A 13,487-nucleotide genomic window follows, 5' to 3' on the forward strand; every position below is an offset into this window, starting at 1 on the left:
CTGTCTCTCTGTCACATAAATAAATAAAATCTTTAAAAAAAAAAAAATTAAAAAATAAAATAAACAGCTCTCCCGGGCCTGCGGGGGTATCTCCACTGCCAAGCCCTGGATGCTGCCTGATGCCCCACAGTGGTCAGAGCCACCACCATTACTGAGACTGGGGTCAGGAGCCAAGACCCCTCACCAGCCTTCCTTCTCCCTCTGCTTGCTTGCTTGCTTGCTTGCTTGCTTTCTTCCTTTCTTCCTTTCTTTCTTAAAGCAACCCCATGAAGACTTCAGATAGCTGAAGGTGACTGGGTTTTTATGGTTTTTTAAAAAGATTTTATTTATTTGAGAGAGAGAGACAGACAGAAAGAGCACAAGCAGGGGGTGCAGCAGAGGCAGAGGGAGAAGCAGACTCCCCAATAAGCAGGGAGCCTGACATGGGGCTCGATCCCAGGACTCCGAGATCATGACCCGAGCCGAAGGCAGACACTTAACTAACTGAACCACCCAGCTGCCCCCACCCTCTGCTTTCATTGTTGTCCCCAGTTTCACATTTAACAGGGTTCCTGAACTCAGACAGTTCCAGACTCCGAGGTGGGTCATTGCCAGCCTCCAAGCTCCCCTACCCCATTCCTTGTGTACTCGGGACCTCAGAATGTAACTCTCCCAGTCGTTACACATAAATCAACCATACCATGTGGTTAAGGCTTTCCAGTGAAGTTCACAGAGATTTGGTAACGGTGCTCCAAACCGTAAAGAAGGGATTTCAGCCAATTTCCACCCAGGGGTTTTTAAGGACTCGCAGCCAAACCGTAGCACAAAGCACCTCTCACTTTTGTTTAGTGTTGGTTCCTTGTATTCTTGGAAAATGCTTCTGAGTTAGAAACCTAATTGTTATTGGGGCGCCTGGGTGGCACAGCGGTTAAGCGTCTGCCTTCGGCTCAGGGCGTGATCCTGGCGTTATGGGATCGAGCCCCACATCAGGCTCCTCCGCTGGGAGCCTGCTTCTTCCTCTCCCACTCCCCCTGCTTGTGTTCCCTCTCTCGCTGGCTGTCTCTATCTCTGTCAAGTAAATAAATAAAATCTTTAGAAACCTAATCGTTATGAAAGCATTTGTGTTCTTTTCTTGTTGGGCTAGGTGCAGAAATCTGCTTTGAAGAAGTACTTCCAGACGAAATCACTGCAGAAATATTCACGACGGACATTCTTGGTCTCACCATTTCACAAGATTTCGGACAAGATCCTGTGGTCAGTGAAGCCGTAAGGAATGTTTGAAGCACAAAGGACTGTGGGGGGGGGGTTTTGTTGTTTTTCCCAAGAGGCACTGCTTTCCCTGCATTTCCCTGCCCCCACTCTAATCTTTGCGACATTAGACAGTAAAAGCAAATTTCTGTTAAGCAATGGAATTCACAAAGCTGGACATTCCGCTGTTTCTGAAGAAGGAAAGTGGGCGGAGGCAAGAGCCATGCTGGCGGCGGGACGTGCGTGGTGGCGGATGCCCCGGCCTGTCTCTCTGCTTCATCTACAGCAGTGCTGCCGGAGTAGGGCTGACAGGGGCCGGAGGTGGGCTGGTGCTGGGGACAGAGAGGGCTCCACCTGCAGCAGGCCTTCCTAGGGCACGTGCGGCCTTATTCCCTTCCCCTCAAATGCCGCCTGAACCCTTGACCTCATGTGGCTCTCCCCTGCCTGCGGTTTGGTTTGGGGGGAGGAGGCTGGGTGCCCTGGGCTCCTGAGAGTCCCTGCCGGTGGCTTCTCATCAGGAAAACACCTAAGCAGTTGTGTGTGGCCGTTAAGAAAAGCATCACTGGCCATGCCGAACCCCGGTGGCAACTGCCAGAGAAAATGCAAAAGCACCCCTGGGGCCCTGTGTGTGCTGCACCTGGACCAGAAACCACCTGGCCAGCCCCACAGAGGGCAGAACTCACGAGCTAGAGTCTGTGAGCCTTCCCTCCGCCCACACCCCCCACAGACCAGCGGGGGTGACTCGCTGCCTCATATTCCTTGGGGCTTCAAAACACGCAGCAGGCAAAAACGGGGCCCAGTTGCCCAGCTCAGGGAATATTTAGGGAACATTCCTGAGTTTTCAGTGGTGTTTTGACCTGGAGAATAGAGTACCATCATTGTGTAAACAGACGAAAGTGCTGGTCTGAGTTTAAAGATTTGTTACCAGTAATGAGTTCTCACTCAGACACTTGTGCCAAATGTGATTCCCTACACGTGCTCAGCCCATTGCGCCCTCCTACCCAGACCGGGCCCTTCCCCAGATGCCCTGGTGTGTGAGACGACATTTCTGCTCCCCTAAGGGCCCCTCCTGCAGGAGCAGAGTCCAAGTGAAAGAAGTAAATGGCAGCGGCGGCATCCCTTGTGCACAGAGCCCTCCCTGCTGCCTGGCGTCCCCTTGGAGACTTGGCTTCAGTGAGTCTTTGGAACACCCTGGAACATAGAACAGAACTGTCTACCCCAAACCAGGCTGTGTCACTGTGACCTGGGGACAGACGGCGTGGGCTGTGGTTCCGCGGTACCTGCTCATTGGATTGTGTCGCCGGGCTTGGCAACCCAGTTTATATTTTGTTCTTTAAAAAAAAAAAAAAAAACACCACCCCAAGCTTTATGAATCAATTTTGCAGCTGCTAAGGGCTTAGGAGATATATTACCAAGCTGGTTAAAAAGTTCCTGGGGACATTTTAGGGAACAGGAAACTCTCAGATGACTTGTTCTCCTCAAAAAATTACTCAGAATTGGATGTAGTCTGGACACCAACCAGAGGCTTCTTTCATTAAATTGGGCGCACTCTGATTTTGTGCTTGTTGACTGCATGGATTGGAATAACTGTCTTGAGCAGAACTGGCCAGTGGTCTGACCCACTGTGGCTGGACTGGTGAGCTGGAACCACGGTCACACCACAGCTGAGATGCTTCCACTGTGCTGAACCAGCTTCCCCGTCTCCAAGTTCCCTCCAGGAGGGGAGGCCAAAACAGCAGGGGACAGCGGGATTCCTGTCAATAGTGCTCTAACCTCTCCCAGCCCAGCTTGGCCAGTGGGCCCCCTTCTCACCTTCAGTGCCCCCTTCTGCAGGTGCTTTTGTTTGGGAGTCTCTCAACTTGTTTGACCAACATGGAGAAGACTTGTGCACCGTTCAGCCCCAGGAGGCCCTTTGCCTCCTGTCCCGAGCAGGTCCCACCTGCTGGCCACACAGATGTCAGAGGCGCAGGACATGAGCGCCCCCACCCAGGGGAGGAAGTGGAGGACAGCCTTCCTTCAGAGCGAGCAGAGCCCCCAGACTCCCCAACAGTGTTCACGGCAGAGCAGTGACACCAGGAAGGGAGCGAGGAGAGGCCAAAGAAGTATAATCACTGGGCTTGTACGTCAAGACTTAGGAACCAAACACTAAACACTGTGATGTTCGTTTGGAAGGAGAATACTGTTTCAGACTGGCCTCCAGCTACTGACCAACTAAACCATCCTGGTTTGTTGCTTCTAGAGTTCTGGAACCACCAGGAGCCCCCCCGCCCCGCCCCACCTCGCCCCCTCTGCTCCAGACCCCGAGGCTCCTCCCCAGCATGGCCAGAGTCGTCTTTGCTCTGGAAGCTCACGGGCTTGACTGGGCCCCTTCTCCGCTCCTGCCATTTAGTGGCTCCCTGTGTGTGCATGGGTGTGGCTCGTCTCTGAAACCTCGGTTTTCTCCTGGAACAGCTCCTGGCTGGTTGAGAGGATTAAAGGAGAGGGTACAAGTAAAGCGTTACCAGCAAAGGCAGAGCTCAAAATAGGACAGCAGCTATTATTACGGGACAAACCGCACCGAGACCTGGGAGGCTGCTGCTGAGCACTGATCCCCTCTGGTTCCTAAGTTCTGGTTTCCTTAGCACTTGCTCAGATAGGGGTCTCTGCTGGCTTTGACAACGGACCCCCAATAGTATCTGTGGGATGACTGGGCAGATGAACTCGCAGCTCTTTAATAGCTGGCTTTGCTTTCCAATAAAGGCGAGCGCCAGGTCCTGCCAGGCTGTCTACATCGGGGTCAGCAGCCTTTCTCTATAAAGGTCCAGAGAGTAAATATGGAGCCTTTGCAGGTCAAATGGGCTCTGTCACAAATCCCTGACGTGGCCATCGGAGTACAAAGGCAACCACAGACAATCTAGAAATGAATCATTATCACTGCGTTCTAATCATGTTTACTTGCGGACGCTGAAATGGGAATTCACGATAATTTCCATGTATCACCTTCTTTTGATTTTTTCCCCAACCATTACAAAATGTGAAAACCATTCTTAACTTGCAGGCCACATTTGTCCCTCAGGCCGCTCAGCCTCCGAGGCTGGGATCACTCACCCCAACAGATTTTTACAAACAGAGCACATCTGTGCAGCCAACTACCAGTGCTCCTCAGTCCTGTCAAGGTCATGACAAGGAAGACAAGACTGAGAGACCGTCACAGCCTGGAGGAGACTAGGGAGACACGGTGGAGAAACACAAAATGGGATCCCAGGACGGATTTCCGGAACAGGAGGAGGACGTTGGGGAAAGTGTGCAATCCAGGTGAGGTCTGTAGTGTAGTTACCAGCATCGCGTGGATGTTAATTTCCTACTTTTGATCACAATATAGCGGTTACATAGGGTCTACACACCTGGGAAGCTGGGGGAGCGGTCCTCGGGAACCGAACTCTCTCTTCTACCTTTGCAACTCTCCTATAAATCTAAAATTATCTTGGGGTGCCTGGGTGGCTCAGTAGGTTAAGCATCTGACTCTTGATTTGGGCTCAGACCATGATCTCAGGGTTGCGAGATCGAGCCCCACATCAGGCTCCATGCTCAACGGGGAGTCTGCTTGAGATTCTCTCTCTCTCCCTCTCCCCTTACCCTCCCGCACACTTTCTCTCTCTCTCTCTCTAAAGTGATAAATAAATCTTTTAAAAAATCTAAAATCTCAAAATTAAAACTTAAAAAAAAAAGAAATCTACACCACCTTTCTGACTGAGTCACCCCTGCATTGTTTCCGTGATCTGCCCTCTCTGTTCTCCAGCAAACACCCCTGAAGCCAGTCGGGGCCGGCTGCTTTGGGGTCACCTCACTTGCTGTCTGTCCTCTGCGAACGTGAGCCTGTGCCGCACTTCCAGGCAGTGCAGACAAGAAGGGTCTTTTTTTTTTTAAAGACCTGTGTCCTTAAGCCACGGCTACCCTCAGCACTGGTGTTTTCAGCCTGAACACGCCCTTTAGGGATTTGGCCAACAGTTCCCCTGCAGGCAGCTGCTTCCAAATTGAGTGTAATAAATAGATACAGGGCATTGGGAATCAACAGCAAGTTGCCACCCTACTCGTATGTCATAGAACTACCCTCTGCTAGTTTAGTTTAAAGGGAAACACAAAAAACAACAACCCAGGGTCGCCTGGCTGGTTCAGTCGGTAGAGCATGCGACTCTTGATCTCAGGGTTGTGAGTTCGACCCCCACACGGGGGGGTTGAGATTACTTAAAAATAAAATCTTAACAACCCAGGTTGATGTGACATTCTTCAATGGCAGTGCAATACGGAGTATAAGGACTGACTGACCTCACAGGACAGCTAATAGTGGGTCCCTGTGCCCTTTAGCTTCTTTTTTTTTTTTTTAAGATTTTATTTATTTATTTGACAGACAGCCAGCGAGGGAGGGAACACAAGCAGGGGGAGTGGGAGAGGAAGAAGCAGGCTCCCAGTGGAGAAGTCTGATGTGGGGCTCGATCCCAGAACGCTGGGATCACGCCCTGAGCTGAAGGCAGATGCCTAACGACTGTGCCACCTGGGCGCCCCTGTGCCCTTTAGCTTCTTATCCTGAGCTGCTGATACGTGAGGCAGGCCTCCTGCCTTTCTAGGTCACAGTGGGTATTTATCAATGCCCAGGTGAGAGGCATCAGGCCCAGGAAGGTCACTGACCACTGCTGGTACCACTGCCCTTCTTGGTAGTTTGCCATGACCAGTGGCGCAGTGGGGGAGTTCCACGTCACAGATGCCGCCACGGAATGGGACCGAACCACTGTGGCCTCCCCAAGTCCCTCCCGTTTTCTTGTTTTGTTGATTGGAAGTCACAAACCATATCAATGTAAACATGGTATTCATTTTTATATATCTTACTCTTTAAAGCAAGTGGGGGTGCTCTCTCTGGGAGGGGAACAAGTTTAGTTCCAAGCAACCAGCACGTGCTCCTCGCCAGCACTTGAAACAGTTCGGAAGTGCGAGCTGCAGGGGCGGGTTCCCCCAGCACGCCGGCCCTGGAGCAGGGAGCCGTGAGCGTGCTGCGGCCCTGGGGTCTGAAGCACCGAGATCACATCACATGCAGGCTCCAACACGAGGGAGATACGGGGCCGTGGCAAGTCCAGAGCACGCCGTCCTATTGAAGGGGCTGGCTGCTGCCCTGCTTCTCTGCGAGTGCCTGCGTTCTTCATAGATGGGCTTTGTCCACCCATTTGTGCATTCATGAATTCAGCAAATAGTTACTGTGTGCTAGCCCTGGAATGCAGTGGTAAACAAGACAGGCCTGGCCATTGTCTTTAGGGAGCTCATGTAAAACACACATAAATATGTCGTTGCAAATTGTGCTTGGAGTCCTAAAGAGAGAGCCCAGACCCCGTGGCACAGAATACCAAGAGCGGAATGTGCTTTAGTTAGGATGGTCGAGGAGGATCTCTCCGAAGACAGAGGTGTTGAGAGCCGCTCATGGAAAGAGATAGGGAAAAACATTCCAGACAGAGAGGACAGTGTGCACCAAGACCAGAAGCATTCAGTGACCATAGAGGGGGAGGTAGGCTCAACACGACGTCCTCAGGGGTCTAGAAGGTTCTTCTATATGATTCTTCCTCGTGAGTCTGAGTAGAAATGTTTTCATGTGAACGGTCAGCAGGAGGAAGAGAGGCTAGCCGGGTCTCCCAAGTGGAAGATCTGGCCGCTCTTGTTTCTTTCTATCTGAGATAGAGGATCCCAGGAAAGACCACCAGTAAGTCACATGTGGAGCCTGATCCCAGGAAATACCACCAGTAAATACCACCAGTAAGTCACATGTGGAGCCAGCCCTGAAGCTGACATGTTCTTTCATGTGACACCAGCCAAAGGTAGAAATGCTCACAGCTGGCTTCAGCTTCATAAACCTTACGGCCTGAGTTGGCATCACTTCATCTTCCTTAGTTTTCCAGAGATTTCACTATCTTAAGAAAATGTAACCACAATTTTCTCTGTGATCTTGTTCCTTCATAAACAATCGTGTTTAACTCTACCTTCTCCCTAGTCACGGGTAATTGCCAGAAGGCAGCCTTCTTTGCAGGAAATCGTCTGCAAATGCATGCCACTCACCCCTTCCTCAGTGTCCGATTGGCCACCTCTACCTTTTCGACTTTTTTAGAATAAATGGTGGGATGACAGTAACTGGTCACCTACAGATCCTCTTACTAAGTGACCTCAGTGTCAACACAGCGTGGTAAGCCCTGGATACAATGTGGCACGGAGCGTGGTCCTTGCCCTTAAGAAGTTTACGTGGTAATGAGGGAAACACATGTCAATGATAATTACAGTATCTTGTGATATGATATAGGGGCATTGAGAGCAGATGGGGTGGGAAGGAGGAGGAGATCAGGGTAGGTGGAGAGGGAATGACATACATGAGGCACTCTAAGCCAATCAGGGGTCACTAGGGGTGGTGCAGGAGAGCAACCCAGAGAAAGCAGTGGTTACATTATGGATGGCCTTGTGCCCTAAATCAAGGAGGTTAAACTTGAAGATTAAAGTAAAGGAGAAGTGGATTACGTTTGCATCTTAGAAGCATAGGACTGCGTGATGGCAGGAGGGGATGGCTGGGAAAAGGGACAACAGCAAGGAGACAATTACAGTAGTTTGGGGAGAAGAAGTGAAAGATTGCAACAAGACGCAATTCAGGAAGTATAAGTAAGTGTCAAGACTAAGGGATAGTAGCTTAAATATAGTATCAATCATCATCTTTGATTTGCAGCAAAAGGAAGTGGCTCTGGTTAGCTTAAGTGGAAAGGGACTTTATTTGAAGACTCTCTGGTAACTCACAGAAGCAATGGAAAGACTGGAGAAACGAGTTCTGAAAATGAGCAGGCACCAAAGAAGGCCAGGTGCCACGGCCCGGCCACGCCGAGAGCTCCGTGCCTCCAGTGCTCTTGGGCTCTCCAGTGGCCACTTCTGCTGTAAGTCATTTTCCCACCGCTCCTCCACTCGCTCAAAAATCAAAGTCAAAATCAAAACCACAGGGAGATGCCACTTCACACCCACCAGGATGGCTAAAATAGAGAAGACAGAAAAGAACAAGTGTCGGTGAGGATGTGGAGAAGTTGGAACCCTCGTGCACTGCCGATGGGAACATAAAATGGTGCGGCTGCTTTGGAAAACAGTCTGGCAGTTCCCCAAAATGTTAAACATAGAGTTACCATATGGCCCAGAAATTCTACTCCTCCGTATATATAGGCAAGAGAAATGAAAATACACATCTGTACAAAAACCTGTATGGTAATGTTCATAGTAACTTTATTCATAAGAGCCAAACAGGGGGAAACACCCCCGTGCCCATCAACCAATGACTGAGTAACCAAAATGTGACAAATCCACGCAACGGAATATCGTCCAGCCATGAAAAGGGATGAAGGGTTATTAGTATCTGCTACAACATCGGTGAGCCTTGAAACTACGCTGGGAACCCAGACACGAAAGGACACATGTTGTATGATTCGTTTATGCGAAATGTCCAGAATAGGCAAATCCATAGAGACAGGAAGTAGATTTGTGGTTGCCTGGGGCTGGGAGGGGACGGGGGCGGGGGGGATGGGAGGGGGAGTAGTGACTGCTAATGGGTAGAGGGTTTCTTTTTCAGATGAAAAAATGTTCTAAAAATAATTGTGGTGATGGTTTCACAACTCTGTAAACATACTAAAAACCACTTTAAAAGGGTGAATTTTATGGTATGCTAATTATATTTCAATAAAGCTATTATTTAAAAAAAACGACTGGCGAAACCATCCGCCAGCTGGCTAAGGTTGGGACCCATGCCCAGGACCTAACGCCCTGGCAGAAGAGGGAGACAGGCCCCACTGCTAGCTTCTGTAGCGGGGGATGGCCTTCAGCGCCAAGGGCTCACCCGGACCTGGGAAGGATATTCAGGGGCTGGGCAGCACGAGGAAGGAGGCAGAAGGCATTTGGGCAGCCTTCTAGATTCCTGACCGGAGAACTCACCAAGCCTGTTTGTGGACAGGTCCAAGTCACTGGGTCCTGAGCAGATACCCTGTGTTTAATCATTCATTGTTAGAAGAGCGTCTGGGTTACACTAACTCACCTTTGAACACATCAGTATTTCAAAGCCCTTCATGTCCACTATCTCTTTATTTTTATATAACCTCAAGTGGCCCAATTTCTGGGCAAGCCAACGGTTGTATGGATGGACACGCAAATTGCCCATATGCTGGTATTTGAGCTGGTGACCATTTTTACAGTTGTAGTTTTAGGCAGGAAAGATACGGACAGGCAGATTGCAGTATGTGGTTTGTCAGAAAAAAATTTTTTTTCAAGACCTCCCCTGTCTATCCCAAGGCCCACACTTCAGGGGAGATGTCCCTCACAATTGTTTGGGACCCCATTAAGCTCCACCAGTGGTATGCTTGTCAGTGTTTACCAACCAGCTCTGGGTGGAGGAGGGCCAGGAGGCTTCCAATGAATAGCACCTGGCAGTTTCCATAGTGTCAACGTTCCCGCTATGCTGATTCCCAACCTTATGGTGGATGTGGAGCGGGGAATCCTGGAGACCACAACAGGAGCGCAGGGCTCTGGCCAGAACTCTGGTAACTGGTTGCATGACTTCCAAGTTTTAGTGTCCTTTCCCACAACAGGAGGGGGGTTGCACACCCAGCAGCACACTCTTTGGCTCCTGTCTCCGAGGAGGGGACTATATTTCATTCTGTGGTTGCAGCCTTCTCTTCAGTACTCTCCCTTTGCTAATGGCCTGGTCCCCAAACACCAAAGCACCACTGTTTATGGAAACAACTTGCCGCTGCAAGTTGCTAGGTGAGGACCAAGGCTGCCTCGAAGCGGGAGACGGCCTGCGCCTCCTCACAATTACGTATCACAGTCCAGAGGCAGAAACCTCCTCACCAACCCCCTCCCTGTGTCACAGTGGATTAAGGGTTGAATTTAGCAGCCCCGGAAAGAGAGGTGGTTGACCTTGTGCGGGTCATAATGATGCAAGGGGTCACCGGGTCCTTTATTCAACAGATACTTTCTGGTCTCTAGCACTTACTATGTGCCGAGCACTGTTCCAAGTCCTTGACAAATACTCTGTTTAATTCTCATGACAGCTCCAGGAGGAGGAGGTGTTCCTTCCATCCCGTTTTACAGATGAGGCATAGAGAGGTTAAGACACAAGCCATAACTAAATAACTCACTCCTGTAACCGTATGATCTCTCTTTTAACATATCTAGAATAATAACTAACATTCAGAGAGAGCCTGACTTCCCAGTTTCTTTTTTTTTTTTTTTAATTTATTTATTTATTCGACAGGATAGAGACAGCCAGCGAGAGAGGGAACACAAGCAGGGGGAGTGGGAGAAGAAGAAGCAGGCTCATAGCGGAGGAGCCTGATGTGGGGCTCGATCCCAGAACGCCGGGATCACGCCCTGAGCCGAAGGCAGACGCTTAACCGCTGTGCCACCCAGGCGCCCCCCGACTTCCCAGTTTCTGGTAACCAGGCATCCAGATGAATTCTCAAGCTAAAGGCAACTAAAAATGGTAGAAAAGTATCTGGAAACATTCTAAAAGCCACCACATGCTGACAAAATAATAATAGCCCAAATTGAAGGAAAAAGAGAACCCTGAAAGATAATCCAGCAGAGAAGCCATCTTAATCCGGCAGATATCTGCCAAGGCTGGAATAAATATTTGAACTCTAGCATGAAGGGCATTTTGAGGCAAGAGGCCAGAAATAAAAGTCCAGGTGGGAGATGAGACTTGCCCCACGATAATCTGAGACTCTACCGGTGTGCTGGTAAATGCTTACCAGCCAGCTCTGGGTGGGGTTGGGGAAAGGGTCCTGCTGTACGGGATTTGCCAATTTCCAAAGTGTAAATACTATGCCACAGTCGATTTCAAACCATCAACATGGGGTCACTGTACACAGAGGTAGGAAGTGCAGGCCTGTCAGCCAGCTGCTCCCATCACTGATACCCCCAACCCCGCCTCCAGAGGGTACGATAAGCAAACTAGACTAGCTCAGTGGGGCAGCCTGTATTTGCGTCGCTTGGGTGGTCCAGGGCCCCATAAACCCTGAACTTGGATGTAGGTAGTCCTGGAATAGCGGTGCCCTCAGGAGCCTGGCAGAAGAGAGTGCAAAAGCATCTCTGGAGGAAGACGGCTTCATCCTAGGCCTCAAATTATCCCTCTAAATAAATTTAAAAATACAGTGTCCAGCCTGGCCAAAGAGAACCAGGCAGATCACAAGGAAATAGGACACCATGAGCAAGAACTAGGAGACACAGACCCTCAAATACTTCAAATATCAGAATTATCAGACACAGACTGTAAAACAACTGTCCTTTGTTGAGAGAAAGGTTAAAAATATCTGCAGGGGACAGGGAACTATAAAAAGTGAGACGCTAGATTTATAAAGGACATCTGTAGAAAGCTTTATAGTTTAATCAGAGATCAAGAACACACATCCTTCGGGGGCCATCTGGTAATGTGCATGAGTTAAGTGACCTGGTCGTACCCTGGTGACCTGGAAAGCTTTGTCTGAGGGGCACAGGGCTCCTCACCTCCAGCTGGTTGTTACCATGTGGCACCGGGGGAACCAGTCTGCATATCTTCTGCTCTTTCTGGAGAAGCTGGATATTTGGATTTCTTCTTATTGTGGTAAGATACACTTACAACTGACCACTGTAACATGTTAAGGTGCACAATTCAGTGGCACTACATACATTCACAAGGCTGTACAGTGATCGCCATCATCTAGTTCCACAACTTTCTCATCACCCCAAAAAGAAACCCCATACCCCTTGGAAGTCACTCTCTACTCCCCACCCTCACCCCCAGCCCGTGGCAACCACCAATCTGCTTTGTCTCTCTAGATCTGCCCAGTCTAGATACCTCGTGTAGGTGGAATCATACAATATTTGTCCTTTTTGTGACTGGCTTTTTTTACTCATCGTGTTTTCAAAGTTCATCCATGCTGGCTGTGCCATGTGTCAGTACTTCATTCCTTCTTAATACCTGAATAACATTGTATTGTGTGGATATACACATTTATCCATTCATCAGTTGATATTTGAATTTTTGGTATCTTCCTCTTTTATTTTTTTTGAAGTTTTGTTTAAGAAATCTCTATACCCAACATGGAACTCGAACTCACTACCTGGAGAACAAGAGTTGCCTGCTCCTCCGACAGAGCCAACCAGGTGCCCCAAATATCCTCCTATTTTTTCAGACATATGTATTCAGTTCTTTGTGGCCCTAAGCCATCAGAGGGCCAACAGGAGAGACCTCTGTTTTATAACCTGCTGTGACATATTTTCCTACATAATGTTCAAATGTTTTGCTGAGGTACTTTCTTATTTTTCGTATTAGGCATTCCATTTCTCCAGTAGCTCTCCCCCCCAAAACCAAAATCTCAGGGGAAACGGTTTGGTTCCGGAATGAGTGGGAGTCTGGGGTCTTACTTTAGGCTGTGAGCTTGAGCTTCCCTGGGACTCAGTGTCCCCCACGGATAAAATGACTGGTGTTGGACAGGTTTATCTCCCAAGACACTGCGTTTGCTAACAGCGTCACTCTCACTGGCCCTAGCAACCATCTGGGTATGAATTAGATCTGGTCACGGCGGTTTAGCGGCAGCTGAACACAAAGGTGTGGCCACCTGGGTTATCCTGATAATTGAAGATTCTCCCACAGAGCTGTCCTGAGGCACGATGGGGAGGAAACCACCTCCAAAGTCCTCTTTGTAGGCCGGCCAGCCCATTTCACTTGCTAGGGCCATCTGTGCGGTAGCAGCACCTGGTCTGAGCCTGGGACTTCGGTCTGGAGTGGCTTCAATTTAAATCGTGCTTCTCTGACAGCAACCCCAGAGGGAAAGGAAGAGCCCCAGTTGGAATGCTGATAATCGTTGAGATATTCCTTCGCGGAAAGGTATTTTATAGGCAAGGTCGAATGTCTCGCGGTCGCCTCGCCCCTGGCACCTCTCCTACGACTCTAGTTTTCCAGAAGGACGAGTGAAAGGGAGGCGACGTCCTAGCTCGCGTGTTTGCACAGGGCAGAGGGCCAGCAGAGATCCGTGCTTCCTAACTCTTTCCAAGAGCACCTCGCATCCCGAATCGCCGCCTTCAACTCCGAGAAGTCGGGAGCTCCACAGGAAACTTGCATTATTGCACCCGCTGCCACACACCCGGGGCAGCGGACCAGCCGCCGAGCTGGCTCCCAAGGAATGCGCCCCCTCCACGGCCAGCCGCCCCACGGGCGCGCCCTCCCCGGGGGACCCCGCGGCACCTGC

At 49.9% G+C, this 13,487-nt stretch overlaps 1 protein-coding gene across 1 annotated transcript in view; it reads left to right on the forward strand.

Moving 5' to 3' along the window:
- Nucleotides 1-1,386, forward strand: part of CFAP251 (cilia and flagella associated protein 251) — a 67,015-nt gene extending 65,629 nt beyond the window's left edge. The window contains exon 23 of the mRNA XM_026514827.4: nucleotides 1,124-1,386. Within this exon, the coding sequence (XP_026370612.3) occupies nucleotides 1,124-1,260 (137 nt within the window). The 3' untranslated portion in view covers nucleotides 1,261-1,386. The remainder of the gene's footprint in view (nucleotides 1-1,123) is intronic.
- The last annotated feature ends 12,101 nt before the right edge of the window (nucleotides 1,387-13,487 follow it).

The sequence above is a fragment of the Ursus arctos genome, unplaced genomic scaffold, assembly GCF_023065955.2.
Source record: "Ursus arctos isolate Adak ecotype North America unplaced genomic scaffold, UrsArc2.0 scaffold_34, whole genome shotgun sequence".
In the NCBI taxonomy this organism is placed as follows: domain Eukaryota; kingdom Metazoa; phylum Chordata; class Mammalia; order Carnivora; family Ursidae; genus Ursus; species Ursus arctos.